We start from the raw sequence: 13,262 nt of genomic DNA on the forward strand, positions 1-13,262 counted from the left end.
CATTTCCTGATGATCATTTCTCTTCTGAAGATTGAGTACTTTACACATGTACAAGACACAACGCTGTTTTTTTAAAGACAATAAAGATGAATCTGCTGCTCGTACTGTAGAAATGCACTATTAGCAGTTTTAAAATATAGTTTTATTTTATTGTTATATGTTTTATTAGTATTATTATATTTTTATTTGATCAATTTCAGTTCAAGTATTTATTAAATTTGTTTACTGAATGACAACAAAAAGATGGTATATTATTTTTAAATTGTAGTAAATATTGGTATGAATGTAGAGGCTTTATTTAATTCTTATAAACGCGGCATGAGAGTAACATTAATATAAAAGATCTAACAGTACTATCATACTTCATTAGTCGCTTTTGTCTCATATATAATTAAGTGGAATACTTTTTAGAATATATTTGATAAACAATCAAAAAAATACTAAAAAATATGCATAAAAAGTAGTAAATGCTCTGAAAAATACACATATTTGAAAAGTTTCAGAAAATATTGGCACATATTGTATTTCGTAATATAAAATGAAAAATATTAATAGCTACATGTATTTATATTTATTAGAGGTTGAACGACTAGATTTTTAGAAGTCGACTTTTGTGCTATCAAAGTCGAGTCAATGTCACTGGTGATGTCATCAATAAAACACAAGATGCAATTTGCGATTCATTTGCAGCAAATATTTGCAGTACGACTAATCGACATCATTCAAAAAGTGTCAAGGCAGAGCATTAAAGCCAATTAGCTGGTGCAACCCCTAATATATATATATACAGGACTTAACATTAACACCCGCCAATTGCGGGTAGATTTCAGCTTTGGCGGGATAGACGGTCACTCTCACTAGCCACTTTGGCTGATTGAAAATCATTTTTAAATTGTGCTTTTCTTAAAAGCAGGGTTCGACTATAAGAATGACCCAATATGCGTGCAAATGTGATCTTAGACTGGAGAAACAGCACGACTAACTAAAAAATTGCATTCGCGCGAGCAGAAGAAAGCAGATGAATACCCAATGAGAGAATAATGTTTTTCACCTGCTTTCTTTTGCTTACGGTTATTTTTGTTTATATGGTTTAATTATTTTTTTTTTTTTAAACAAAATTGCTTTAATATGAGATTAACTCTCCATTAATGTGTTAACTGGTGATCTGAGAGACAGATTACTGTGCATATGTTTGATAGATGACAATAATTATTTCAAAAAGTCAATTGTTTTTCTTTAGTTTTTTAAAAGAAATGTTTTGTTAAATAAAAAAGTATAGCATACAGCTATATTTAGCTTGCTTTGACACATTTAAAATTTGTGGCTAAGAAATAATTGTTTGTTGTGGTCAGAGACATCTAAATCAAGTAATTTTAGCATGTCAAAGTCATATTTATGCATATAAAAATATTTTCCCAACAACAAAATTGTGGCTAGTGAAAATGGTGAGTGGCTAGTAGCATTGGAAAACTACTAGCCATAGTGGCTGGCGATTGAAAGTTAATGTAAAGCCCTGTACATATATACTACAAACTAAATGCCCACGTTCTACATTTAGTGCATGTTTGTAAAACTGAAATTAGTTAAGGAAAAATATTGACAATTGTTTTTAGTTGTACACGCACACTCTTCAACATGAATGTAATGTAATCATGTATGCAATATGTAGATGTTTTTTTTCTCAAAATTACTTGCATAAAAGAGCTTGAAGAAATGTTTGTATAACTCTAATAAACTGCTCTTTTTGAACAAACTGTGTGTGTGGAGCAGATATTACTAAAGTGTGTATAGAAGTGTGTGCTGTACCTGCTGCTATGTAAAGTGAGGTCAGGTAAAGCTCCGAGAGACGACAGCTGCTCCTCTAAAGCCACGATACGCAGACCGATGTATCCAGACGACAACAGCAGCAGAAACACCCTGAACACAATCACACAGTCAGTAACACACCAAAGCATGGCAGAACAACGGTTTATTTTTAGGAAATATACATGTAAACATGGTGTATTATCTCTTCAAATCATGCAACAATTAGATATTGGCAATTTTTCTGAAATATTTGGGAAGCTTTTACAAATGTGCTTAAATTAATATTTTGGAAATCAGTTTTAGAAAATGCTGACACACATTACAGTATAAGTAAATAAATAAATAAATATATATAAATAAATAAATAAATTCTAAGACATCAATATAAATGCTAAATAATTAAATCCTGTAACAAACTGTAAAAGTATTTGTTCATGGTTTTGTACATTATTTTAAATAAAAAATATTAATATGGATTAATAAAGCTGTTTATAAATTTTTTCTACACATTATTTTCAGTAACGACACGGTATTAGTAAAATATAACAATAAAAAAAAAAAACGTTTAGTCGATTATTCATTTAAGGGACAAAATTATTTAATAAACAAATAATAATAATAACAATAATAATAATCGTAATAATCATAATAATAATAACTTGCAAATCACTATAATGAATACATATGGACATTTAACAAATTACTTAAAATATTGTGTAAATATAAATTAATACATATTTGAACGGAATAAATGAAATACAACTGTAGCAAACATTTATTACAAACATGGTTTTTGTATGTAGCTGTGCATGCTGACATTTACTTTCTGTATTCGTTTAGAATATGATGACTAGTACACATTAGGACACAAATAGTATATAATTCGAGTCTGCCCTTGAGATCCGAACGAGATTTTTTTGATCACCATTTAAAACAAACAGAGCCTTGCCACAGCGCCCCTACAGGACACATTATAAAGTGCGCTCAAATCATTCCTCGTGGACACATCGCAACAGATTAATACACTTACACACATGCATACACGCGCACAAAAACCATGCATAATTTAGACCGCTTTTGTCAAGTATCGCAAACTTCCGAGCCCTGAACGCAAATGCTTATTTCGTTTCGTTTTGCGCGCATGTTCGTTTTATAATCGATAATTGGACTTCCGATGCACCTGATGCATTAAAATCCACTTTTATTATTACTATTATTATTATTTTAATACATTTATAAATAACGAAGAAACCGTCGAATTTGGCAAACTCATCTCCGTTAAGTATAAACATGAACAACGTTACAAAATTTGTATAAATACTATTCAGGAAAAACGTTTTACATATGAATTTACAATAATGCTTAAAATATTTGTACAATTTATTAATGAATTAAACGTGTGGAGTAACGAGTTGTAGGAAAGCTTAAACAGCAATGGTCTCAAACTCAATTCCTGGAGGGCCACAGCTTTGCATAGTTCAGCTTAATAGCCTCTAGTAGTCTGGATTACTTGCATCAACTGTGTTTGATTTGGGTTGGAGCAAATCTGCGGCCCGCCAGGAATTCATTTTGAGACCAACGATATACAAATGTGTGTGCGTGCACTTACAGGATCAGGTAGACGAGCAGGAGTGTGTTCAGCTTGTTCATTTCTCTCTGGATGAGCAGCGATCGCGCTCGCTCCGTCACGCTCCACACCCACCAGCTTCCTGTGGAGACGGAAAACACACCCCAAATCAGCCAATGAAACGACAGCGTCATCGCAGACTCGTTTACACAGTCATGAATATTCATAATCGTACCGGTGTGCTCATCATCCGCGCTGTCGTCTTCAGTGGGTGAACTGACTGAGGCTTTCGCTGCACTCTCTGAAAAACACACACAACACGCTATTTAATAACACGGATTTTTAATAATAACAATAATAATAAAACATCACAATGTAGAAATAGACCATTTTCAGTGCTGTTTTTGACAGTGTAGCCTCAAGTACACACCCACTGCTCGGATTGGCTAGCATTTTTGCATATTAACAGAGCTAAACAGGCAGTGCAGTAGAAGTGGAGGCGGAGCTTATCCAAACTATTACATCATAAAGCAGAACAATCCATTTTCTATCATTTTGTCAGACTGCCTTAAATACGAGCTGATTTTAGAGGAACCACAGAGTGTTGAGTTCTGAAACTTGCAGGATGTTTTAATAACACTACAAGCTCCAATATGACAAAAAAAACAAAAGGATTTTCAGTTTGTGGGTCATGACCCCTTTAAACACTCTTGCTGTACATTTAATTACATTTAAGACTTTGTGAGAGCTTTTTACAACCTTAAGGAATCTAAATGAACACTCTAGATTAGGGTGTGCAATATTGACAAAACAAATGTGATCTCGATATTTATCAAAAGTTTTATTAATTACATTTTATTTTTACTAAAATTCCTTATTTTATTAAATATACTAACCACAATTGATCACATGATCATCTACAATTCAGGCTCACTCATAAATAAAAATTAAAAAAAATTTTAAATCTAATTGAACTATATTTAGGTGCTGCATAATTATTATAAATATAAAACACCGTTTCTTGATTATTAAGCCAGAGTAAGAGTTAGGTTCCCTGCCATACCGGCCTAAGAAATAGCAACTTTTCATTTTCCATCTGTCTTAGTTAACGGTGCAACTACAGAACTCGAGCTTTAAATAGGAAAATGATTAAACGTTTTGGTCATTTTTGAGTGAGATGCTAATGGTCTAATCTGATTTAATGATCTATGCTAAGCTAAGCTAAAAGTGCTCCTGCCAGACCCGGAGAATGGCTAAATGGATTCAGAAGTGGTAAAATTCAACTGTTTAGCTGTAAAACGAGGTTCCCTGGTCATGAATAGAACAAATGAGTGAACGAATAATTTTTGTGAATGAACTAAAAATGAACAGAACGAATCATTTTAGTGAATGAACTAAAAATGAAAAATGAACGGAACAAATAATTTTACTGAATGAACTGAAAATGATTAAAACAAATCAGTGAACGAATTGATTTATCAAATAAACTTAAAATGAAAAAAATAATTTTAAGGAATGAACTGAAAATAAATAGAATGAATCAGTGAACATATCATTTTAGCGAATAAGCTGAAAATGAATAGAACAAATTAATTTACTGAATGAACTGAAAATGAATAGAACAAATCAGTGAATGAATCATTTTAGCGAATGAACTGAAAATTAAAAGAACGAATCATTCTAGCAAATGAACTGAAAATGATTAAAACGAATCAGTAAACAAATTGTTTTAGCGAATGAACTGAAAATGAAAAGAACGAATCAGTGAATGAATCGTTTTAGCAAAATAAAAATAAATAGAATGAATCATTTTAGTAAATGAACTTTAAATGAATATAACAAATCAGTGAAGAATCATTTTAGTGAATGAACTGAAAATGAAAAGAATGAATCATTTTAGTGAACCAAAAATGAACAGAATAAATAATTTTAGTGAATGAACTGTAAATGAATAAGGAATCAGTGATTGAATCATTTTAGGGAATGAACTAATAATTAATAAAAGGAATCTAAATTTCCACCAATAGCAGTTTCCGAATGTTGATGATTTCCAAAAAAAAAACATGTTAATTTATACAAAGCCCCACCCCCAACCACTTTACAGCATTCTGTAAAGAGCAATGATTGGCCATTTTGATTGAAAGGCGGAGCATCCTTCCCTCAGGCCGTATTGAATGTTGGATTCACACCTATGGGAGTCTTCATTATCATATATCTGTAGTGTTTGATTTATACACACCTCTCGACAGTCGCGGTGACGCAGAGATCTGATCCTCCGGAGGAGACGACAAATCACACACATCCTCCAGACTGGACTGACTCGAGTTCTGCAAACACAGATCAGCCAATTAGACGAGAGAAAAACCAGCAGTCACCCTCAGCCAAACAGGAGAGAGAAGAACAGGTCACATGAACACTCTCAGCCAATCAGGAGACGAGAGAAAAGCATGATGGACTAAGTTACTTGAATAAGAGGATTTATTAAGTCTCGCATCATTAAATTAGTATTTAAATCACTTTTCTGAGTATTACATGTGAACATTTATTTAAATTAAATTGTAAGGAATTAAATTAATTGATTTTATACGAGTTGTCGCTATAATATCAACGCATAGAATATAAAATTAAGCTATATTAAAGTCAATTTAAATAATTATCACTTAAGCATTTTAAAAACCAAGCACACATATTTTTTTAAATACTGTATTTATTAAATTTAAACGCTACACTAATCAAAACACAACACATTTCAAAGCAATAACCGCATATTTGATATTATATATGATCATTTCTGGCATATTCAAGGTTTAATCATCTTAATAAACAGAATTATTCTACTAAATATAATTGATAAACACCAAAAATCAATTCCTCATTCTCTCCAAACTGATTTATTAAACTCATAAACGGAGTATTTAAGGCAGGTACGTTATAAATAGCTAATTAAAATGACCTCAAAGTAATCAATTACGTTACATTTTTACTGAAAAAGTTATCTAATTACAGTAACTAGTTACTTTATAACTAATTAAGCCCAACACTGAAGTGTTCACATGACTGCTATCGGCCAATAAAGAGAGGAGGATAGAAAAAGTCACATTAAGAGCTCTCAGCCAATCAGGAGAGAGAACAATAGGTCACATGAGTGCTCTTGGATAATAAGAGAGGAAAAAAAATTCCATGTGACCTTTAGTCCTGGCTTCTGATTGGTTAGGAACTCTCACCCAAAGGGGAGGATAGAACTCTCATGAGGAGCTCTCAGCCAATCAGACGAAAGATAAATAGATTAAATAAGCAATCAGACGAGAGGATGATGATTATAAACGCGACACTCACCACCACTCTGTTGTGGTCGAAGCTGTTTTCCGCTGAGGAGAATAACGGGCTGCTGTTAGCGCTGCAGTCCTGAAGAACAACAACAACAACAAGAAGATCAACATCTAGAAGAAGAACGCCAATAAAGAAATGAAGAAGAAGAAGATGATGAAGACGGACCTCCAGCTGAGGACAGACGGAGCGCAGCAGCTTATAGCAGCCCTCTCGGTTACGCAGGGACACAAACAAATACTGCAAACACACACACAACACTTACATCTTAATTACTGTGCCTTTTAGGATAGTCTAGAGCAGTGTTTCTCAACCACGTTCCTGGAGGAGCACCAGCAATGCATGTTTTAGATGTCTCTACCGGCGGTCACACCTATTACAGGTCTCTCTTAGTCTCTGCTAATGAGCTGATGACCTGAATCAGGCGTGTTTGGTTAAGCAGACATAGAAAATGTGCCGAGCTGGTGCTCCTCCAGGAACGTGGTTGAGAAACACTGCTCTTAAGTATCTGTAAATATAAACAAACATGCATGCCTTATCATACTAAGTTACAAATAAGTTTCCTAATTAAACTGTGTTAATTTGCATTAATTAGCATATTTCCCATGTGTCCGGTTTCCCCCAACAAGTCCAAAGAAAAAAGTCCAAAAATTGCCCATAGTGTATAAGTGTGAATGAGTGTGTATGGGTGTTTCCCAGTAATGGGTTGCAGCTGGAAGGGTATCCGCTGCGTAAAACACATGCTGGATAAGTTGGCGGTTCATTCCGCTGTGGCGACACCAGATTAATTAAGTTATACTGTTATTAAACTGTTAATTTACATTAGTTAGCATATTTCCATATGCTAATTCTAACATTTGTCATATGTTAATTAGCATATTTTCCATATATTAATTTGCATATATTTTTCATGTGTTAATTTGCATTGTTTCCATATGTTAATTTGCATTTTTCCATAAGTTTATATTACATTGTATGTTTTCCATATGTCGATTTGCATAATTTCCATATGTTAATTTGCATTAAGCATATTTTCCATATGCAAATTGTCATTAGAGTATATTTTCCATATGTTAATAAGCAGATTTTCCATAAGATTTTCCATATTTCATTTAACTGCAGTATATAAACAATATTTTTACATATTTTATTAAAATATCTAAATATTAGTTGATCGTGTGTGTGTGTGTGTGTGTGTGTGTGTACCTTGTCCCCATCAGAGGTGCGCACAGAGATGGCATTGGGCACCAGCAGTGCTGTGTTCTGCTTCTTCACCACACACACACTGGACACAGGAATGACCACCTGAAACACACACACACACACACACACACATTAGTCAGTTAGTAAATGTGTGTTTGTTTGTTTGTATGCGTACATTTATTTATGTGTGTTCAAGTGAACGTGTGTCTTTTCAGTCAGTGTGTATGATTATGCGAGTATGTGTTAATATGTGTGTGTTCATTTGTTAGTTTGAGCGTGTGTGTGTATGTGCGCATGTATAAGCTTGAGTGTTGTATGTTAGTGTGTGCACGTTAGTGTGTGTGTATGTGTATACGTGTGTATGTGCATGTAAATGTGTGTGTGTATAAGCATGTGTATTTGTGTTATGTATGCTTGGGCATGTGAGTTGTGTGTGTGTGTATAAGTTTGAGTGTTGTATAGTGTGTGTATGAGTGTTGTCTGCTATATTAGTGTGTGTGTGTGTACAAGTTTGAATGTGTATAGTGTGTGTATAAGTGTTGTCTGCTATATTAGTGTGTGTTTATGTATACAAGTACACAAGTGTGTATTATTTGGGTTATGTGTGTGTATACAAGTTGTGTGAATGAGTGTGTGTGTGTGTATGATGTGTTATGTAAAAGTCTGAGTGTTGCGTGTTAACGTATGTTAGTGTGTGTATGAGTGTTGTGTGCTATATTAGTGTGTGTGTGTGTGTGTGTGTATGTGTATACAAGCACGTGTATTTGGGTTATGTATGCAGGGGTATACGAGTTGTGTGTGTGTGTGTGTGTGTGTGTGTGTGTGTGTGTGTGTGTGTGTGTGTGTACAAGTTTGAGTGTTGTATGGTGTGTATGAGTGTTTTCTGCTATATTAGTGTGTGTGTTTATGTATACATGTACAAGTAGTGTGTTCAAGGGTGTGTGTGTGTGTGTATTATTTGGGTTATGTGTGTGTATACGAGTTGTGTGAATGAGTGTGTTTGTGTGTTATGTATTAGATATGTAAAAGTCTGAGTGTTGCATGTTAATGTATGTTAGTGTGTGTATGAGTGTTGTGTGCTATATTAGTGCGTCTTTATGCATGAATGTATGAGAGAGTGTGTGTGTGTGTGTGTGTGTGTGTGTGTGTGTGTGTGTGTGTGTGTGTGTGGTTTACCCTGGTGTCTTTGAGCAGCACAGAAGAGAAGAAGCAGATGTGTGTGTCTGTGATGTACAGACGGCCGTGATACGGGACCTCCTTCTGCAGCGCACAGATGTATGCTGGGAAACACACACAGAAAGAGATGTCACACACCTGCAGATGTTCACACTCTCACACACACAAACACAACAACTTAGCATACATGCATAACACTCCTCAACACTCACCGTGCAGCAGATCTTCTGCCTCCGGGACTTCTGGGAAGAGTTTGTGGAAGGTTTTGTTGTGTTTGGTGAAGCTCTGAGGAACAGAAGCACAGCAGCGTTACAGACGTCATCATCATCATCATCATCATCATCATCATCATCATTATTTATGGTTGATTAAAGATCTCTTACACTTCTGGAGTTCAGGCTTTCACTCCTCTCTAAAGGCCTGTCCACATCTACTGTCTGAGACCTACACACACACACACACACACACACACACACACAAACACACATACGGATGTGTGAATTTAAATACACACTGTACACACCTATAATTATGTCAACTTTTCTTTTGCATGTGATTAATTAGCATTAATTAACTCATTTATAAACAAAGTAGATATAAATACACATGCAGAAGAGTAAACAAATGGCATTTAGAGTTTTCTGCTTGTATGAGGAGTGTGTTTTACCTGGCCGGGACCTGCCGGCACAAGCTCTTGCTCTGCTCCAGCTGGTTTTCCTCCAGACTGAAGGCTTTTCTGCTGCTCAGTTTGCTCTTCGACCTGCTCTTCTTCACCTTTACAGGGATGGAGCCCGAGTCCACAGCATAGCTGACAACAGAGAAGCAAAAACAGGTCAAAACAGGTCTAAAACACAGCACATGAGCCAGAGAGCTTAAGTCCACTGCATAACCGACAACAGGAGAAGCAAAAACAGGTCTAAAACAAGTCTAAAAAGCATCTAAAACACAACACAAGCCTGAGAGCACAACATAACTGACAACAGGAGAAGCAAAAACATGTCTAAAATGCATCTAAAACAAGTCAAAAACATCAAAAACACAATACATGAGCATGAGAGCCTGAGTCAGTGACATGACCAACAACAGGAGAAGCAAACATGTCTAAACCAAGTCTAAAATGTGCCTAAAACATGTCTTAAACACAACACATGAGCCCGAGTCCAGAGCATAGCTGACAAGAGAGGCAAAACAAGTCTAAAACAATTCAAAACCATCTAAAACACAACACATGAGCATCCACGGCATAACCGACAACAGAAGGCAAAACACGTCTAAAATGCGTCTAAAACCCAACACATGATCCTTAGAGCCAATCCACTGCATAACTGACAACAAAAGCACCTAAAACAAGTCACAAACATCAAAAACACAACACATAAGATTGAGAGCCAGAGTCCGTGGCATAACCGACAACAGAAGCAAAAAAGGTCTAAAATTAGTCTAAAATGTGCCTAAAACTTGTCTAAAACACAACACATGAGCCCGAAAGCTCCACAACATAGCTGACAACAAGAGAAGCAAAAACAGGGCAGAAACAAGTTTAAAAAGCATCTAAAACACAACACATAAGCCTGAAAGCCCGAGTCCACAACATAACTGAGATCAGAACAATCAAAAACAGGTCAAAAACAAGTGTAAAAGATGTCTAGAACAACACATGAGCCTGAGCCCACAGCACAACTGACTACAAGAAAAAAAACAACACATGAGCAGAAGAGCCAGAATCCACTGCATAATTGGCAATATAAGCAAAAACAAGTCAAAAACACCAACAAAAAAAAGGGCAAAAACAGGTCTGAAATAGGTCAAAAACACATCAAAAGTTAAGATTGTGTGACGATTATATGCAGATCGTGTTCAAATTATGCTGATTAGGTTCAGGTTATGTTTTGATTATATTCAGGTTATGTTTAGTTTATATTCAGGACAAGATCTAAATAAGTATTATACAAATATTAATTTAAATAAATAATTATTTTTTTTCAAATACATGAGAAAATGAAACTATATAAATAAATAAAAATATTACAAAAAGTAAATTAAAATATTTAAATGAATAAAAAATAATATTATAAATATTATTAAAATAAAATAATTTAAATAAAAATAAATAAATGAGTAATAATAAAGTAAATAAACATGTTTGAATGAAAATATCAAAATAAATTAAAACATTTAAATAAAAATAGAAATAATAACAAATAAAAATGTATATATTAAAATAAAATAAATAAAAATAAAATGTTTTAATAAATTACACACAGATATAGAAGAAATACATGTAATACATTTATAAAAAAAAGTATACTAACGAAACTTTAGACTAAAAAGGTAGCCTTAAACAACTTGTGTGTGTATATATATTTTTATATTAATTTATATATATATATATATATATATATATATATATATATATATATATATATATATATATATATATATATATATATATATATATATAAATTAATATAAAAATAATACATTTGATCATTTTGGTACAGTGCTTTCTTTATTGTTTTCAATCAAGGAAGCACTATACCAAACATTATAGACAATATTTACACACACACAAATAAATAAAGGACTAAAACAAATAAATAAACGCTATTAAAATCGTTCAAACCTGACAGAAGTCTAACAAACATTATACACACTAAACACATCTAATAACCCGACGCAGAACCTTTAGCACATAAACCCCACCGCAGAGACACCACAGCATTCTAAATCCTCCGGTGTGTTTCTCCATACCTGTACAGGTGATTCACACGTCTGCGAGAGAAGCGTAAACTCAGAGATCTGTCCATCCTCTAATAAAAATAATAACATTAAGCAGCACAGACTGGCTTCAAGCCATAACCACCGCAATAAACCAATAAAAGAAACAACTAAGCACATCTAAACACATTGCTAAGCCCTGTATGCAAATCAGCTGGGCGGAGCATATTACATCACATGGTGTGAGCTGTCAATCAATCAGTGACATCATGGAGCAAGTGAAAAACACACCTCCAGCTCACAAAAGAAGAAAAGCAGCAAATCACTGATGTTTTATTCGGAGAAATCAAGAAAATCATGAATATTATTGAGTTTAATACGCCCATATATGGAGATTCCACATAAAGCACAGAGATAATGTTCAACACTTGTTGCAGAATGCTCAGCTATACGACTCCAGGAAAAGGTGTGTGAGAGATATGTGGGTTAAAGACGTCACATGACAGAAAATAAACACTCTGTGGGTGTAAAGCTGAAAAACCACAGACAAGCGACACGCAAGCAAACTCAAGAAGAGGTATTTTAAGTCATACTGACATTTCAAATCGCATTTTTCGGATGACAATTATAAATAAACACCAGCAAAAAATGTAAATGATTAAATAAATAAAGTATAAACTGTAGATGAAAGTGCTGTAAACACTATTATAAATGATTAAAAAAATAAATCAGGGAATACATTTATAAATATTTTCAATTCATTAATAATACATTTTAAAAATACAACAAAAACTTTAGAACAAAAGTTGGCCTATAAACACAATAATAATATTTAAACAATAATCCATTATTTTAATTAATAAAAACAAATAAATACATTATATACAGAATAAAAACATTGTTTTAATTAATAAAAAAAACTACTTTTTTAAAGAAAAAATATACTCTTTTAATTAATAAAAACTATTTAAAATAAATTATTTTAAACTAAAACAAACACATTCTTTTAATTAATAAAATGAATAAATAAAATTAATTGTTTTAATTCTTTAAACAAACACATTGGTTCAATTAATAAACGGGTAACTATTAACTATTTTAAGAATAATATTTTTTCAATTAATAACAAATAAAAAATAAATTAAATCTTTTGGTTCTTTAAAGGATAAATACATTACTTTATTAAAATAAATAAATAATTGTTTTAATTCTTATAAATAAAACAAATGTTAGCTTTTAAACACATTATATTTAATAAATAAATACATTGTTTTACTGCAAAGAATAAAAATATTTTAATAATAAAAACTATTTAAATTCTAAAGAATAAATAATTTTTATTACTAACAAATTCAAACAAAAATAAGTAAAAATCTTTTCATTCTTTAATGACTAATAAATTATTTTAATTAATAAAAATTATAAATAAAAAAAGTACTACTCAAAAACTTTGGACAAAAAAAGT

At 32.9% G+C, this 13,262-nt stretch overlaps 1 protein-coding gene across 1 annotated transcript in view; it reads right to left on the reverse strand.

The window, feature by feature from the left end:
* The window catches only part of si:zfos-943e10.1, a 42,616-nt gene that overhangs the window by 1,369 nt on the left and 27,985 nt on the right, over positions 1-13,262 (reverse strand). Inside the window, exons 4-14 of the mRNA XM_073936770.1 lie at positions 9,747-9,887; positions 9,463-9,523; positions 9,292-9,364; positions 9,080-9,183; positions 7,907-8,005; positions 6,869-6,940; positions 6,710-6,778; positions 5,613-5,700; positions 3,609-3,674; positions 3,416-3,515; positions 1,807-1,917 (exon numbers count right to left, since the gene is read on the reverse strand). Coding sequence (XP_073792871.1) covers positions 1,807-1,917; positions 3,416-3,515; positions 3,609-3,674; positions 5,613-5,700; positions 6,710-6,778; positions 6,869-6,940; positions 7,907-8,005; positions 9,080-9,183; positions 9,292-9,364; positions 9,463-9,523; positions 9,747-9,887 — 984 coding nt within the window. The remainder of the gene's footprint in view (positions 1-1,806; positions 1,918-3,415; positions 3,516-3,608; positions 3,675-5,612; positions 5,701-6,709; positions 6,779-6,868; positions 6,941-7,906; positions 8,006-9,079; positions 9,184-9,291; positions 9,365-9,462; positions 9,524-9,746; positions 9,888-13,262) is intronic.

The sequence above is a fragment of the Danio rerio genome, chromosome 22, assembly GCF_049306965.1.
Source record: "Danio rerio strain Tuebingen ecotype United States chromosome 22, GRCz12tu, whole genome shotgun sequence".
NCBI classification, from domain to species: domain Eukaryota; kingdom Metazoa; phylum Chordata; class Actinopteri; order Cypriniformes; family Danionidae; genus Danio; species Danio rerio.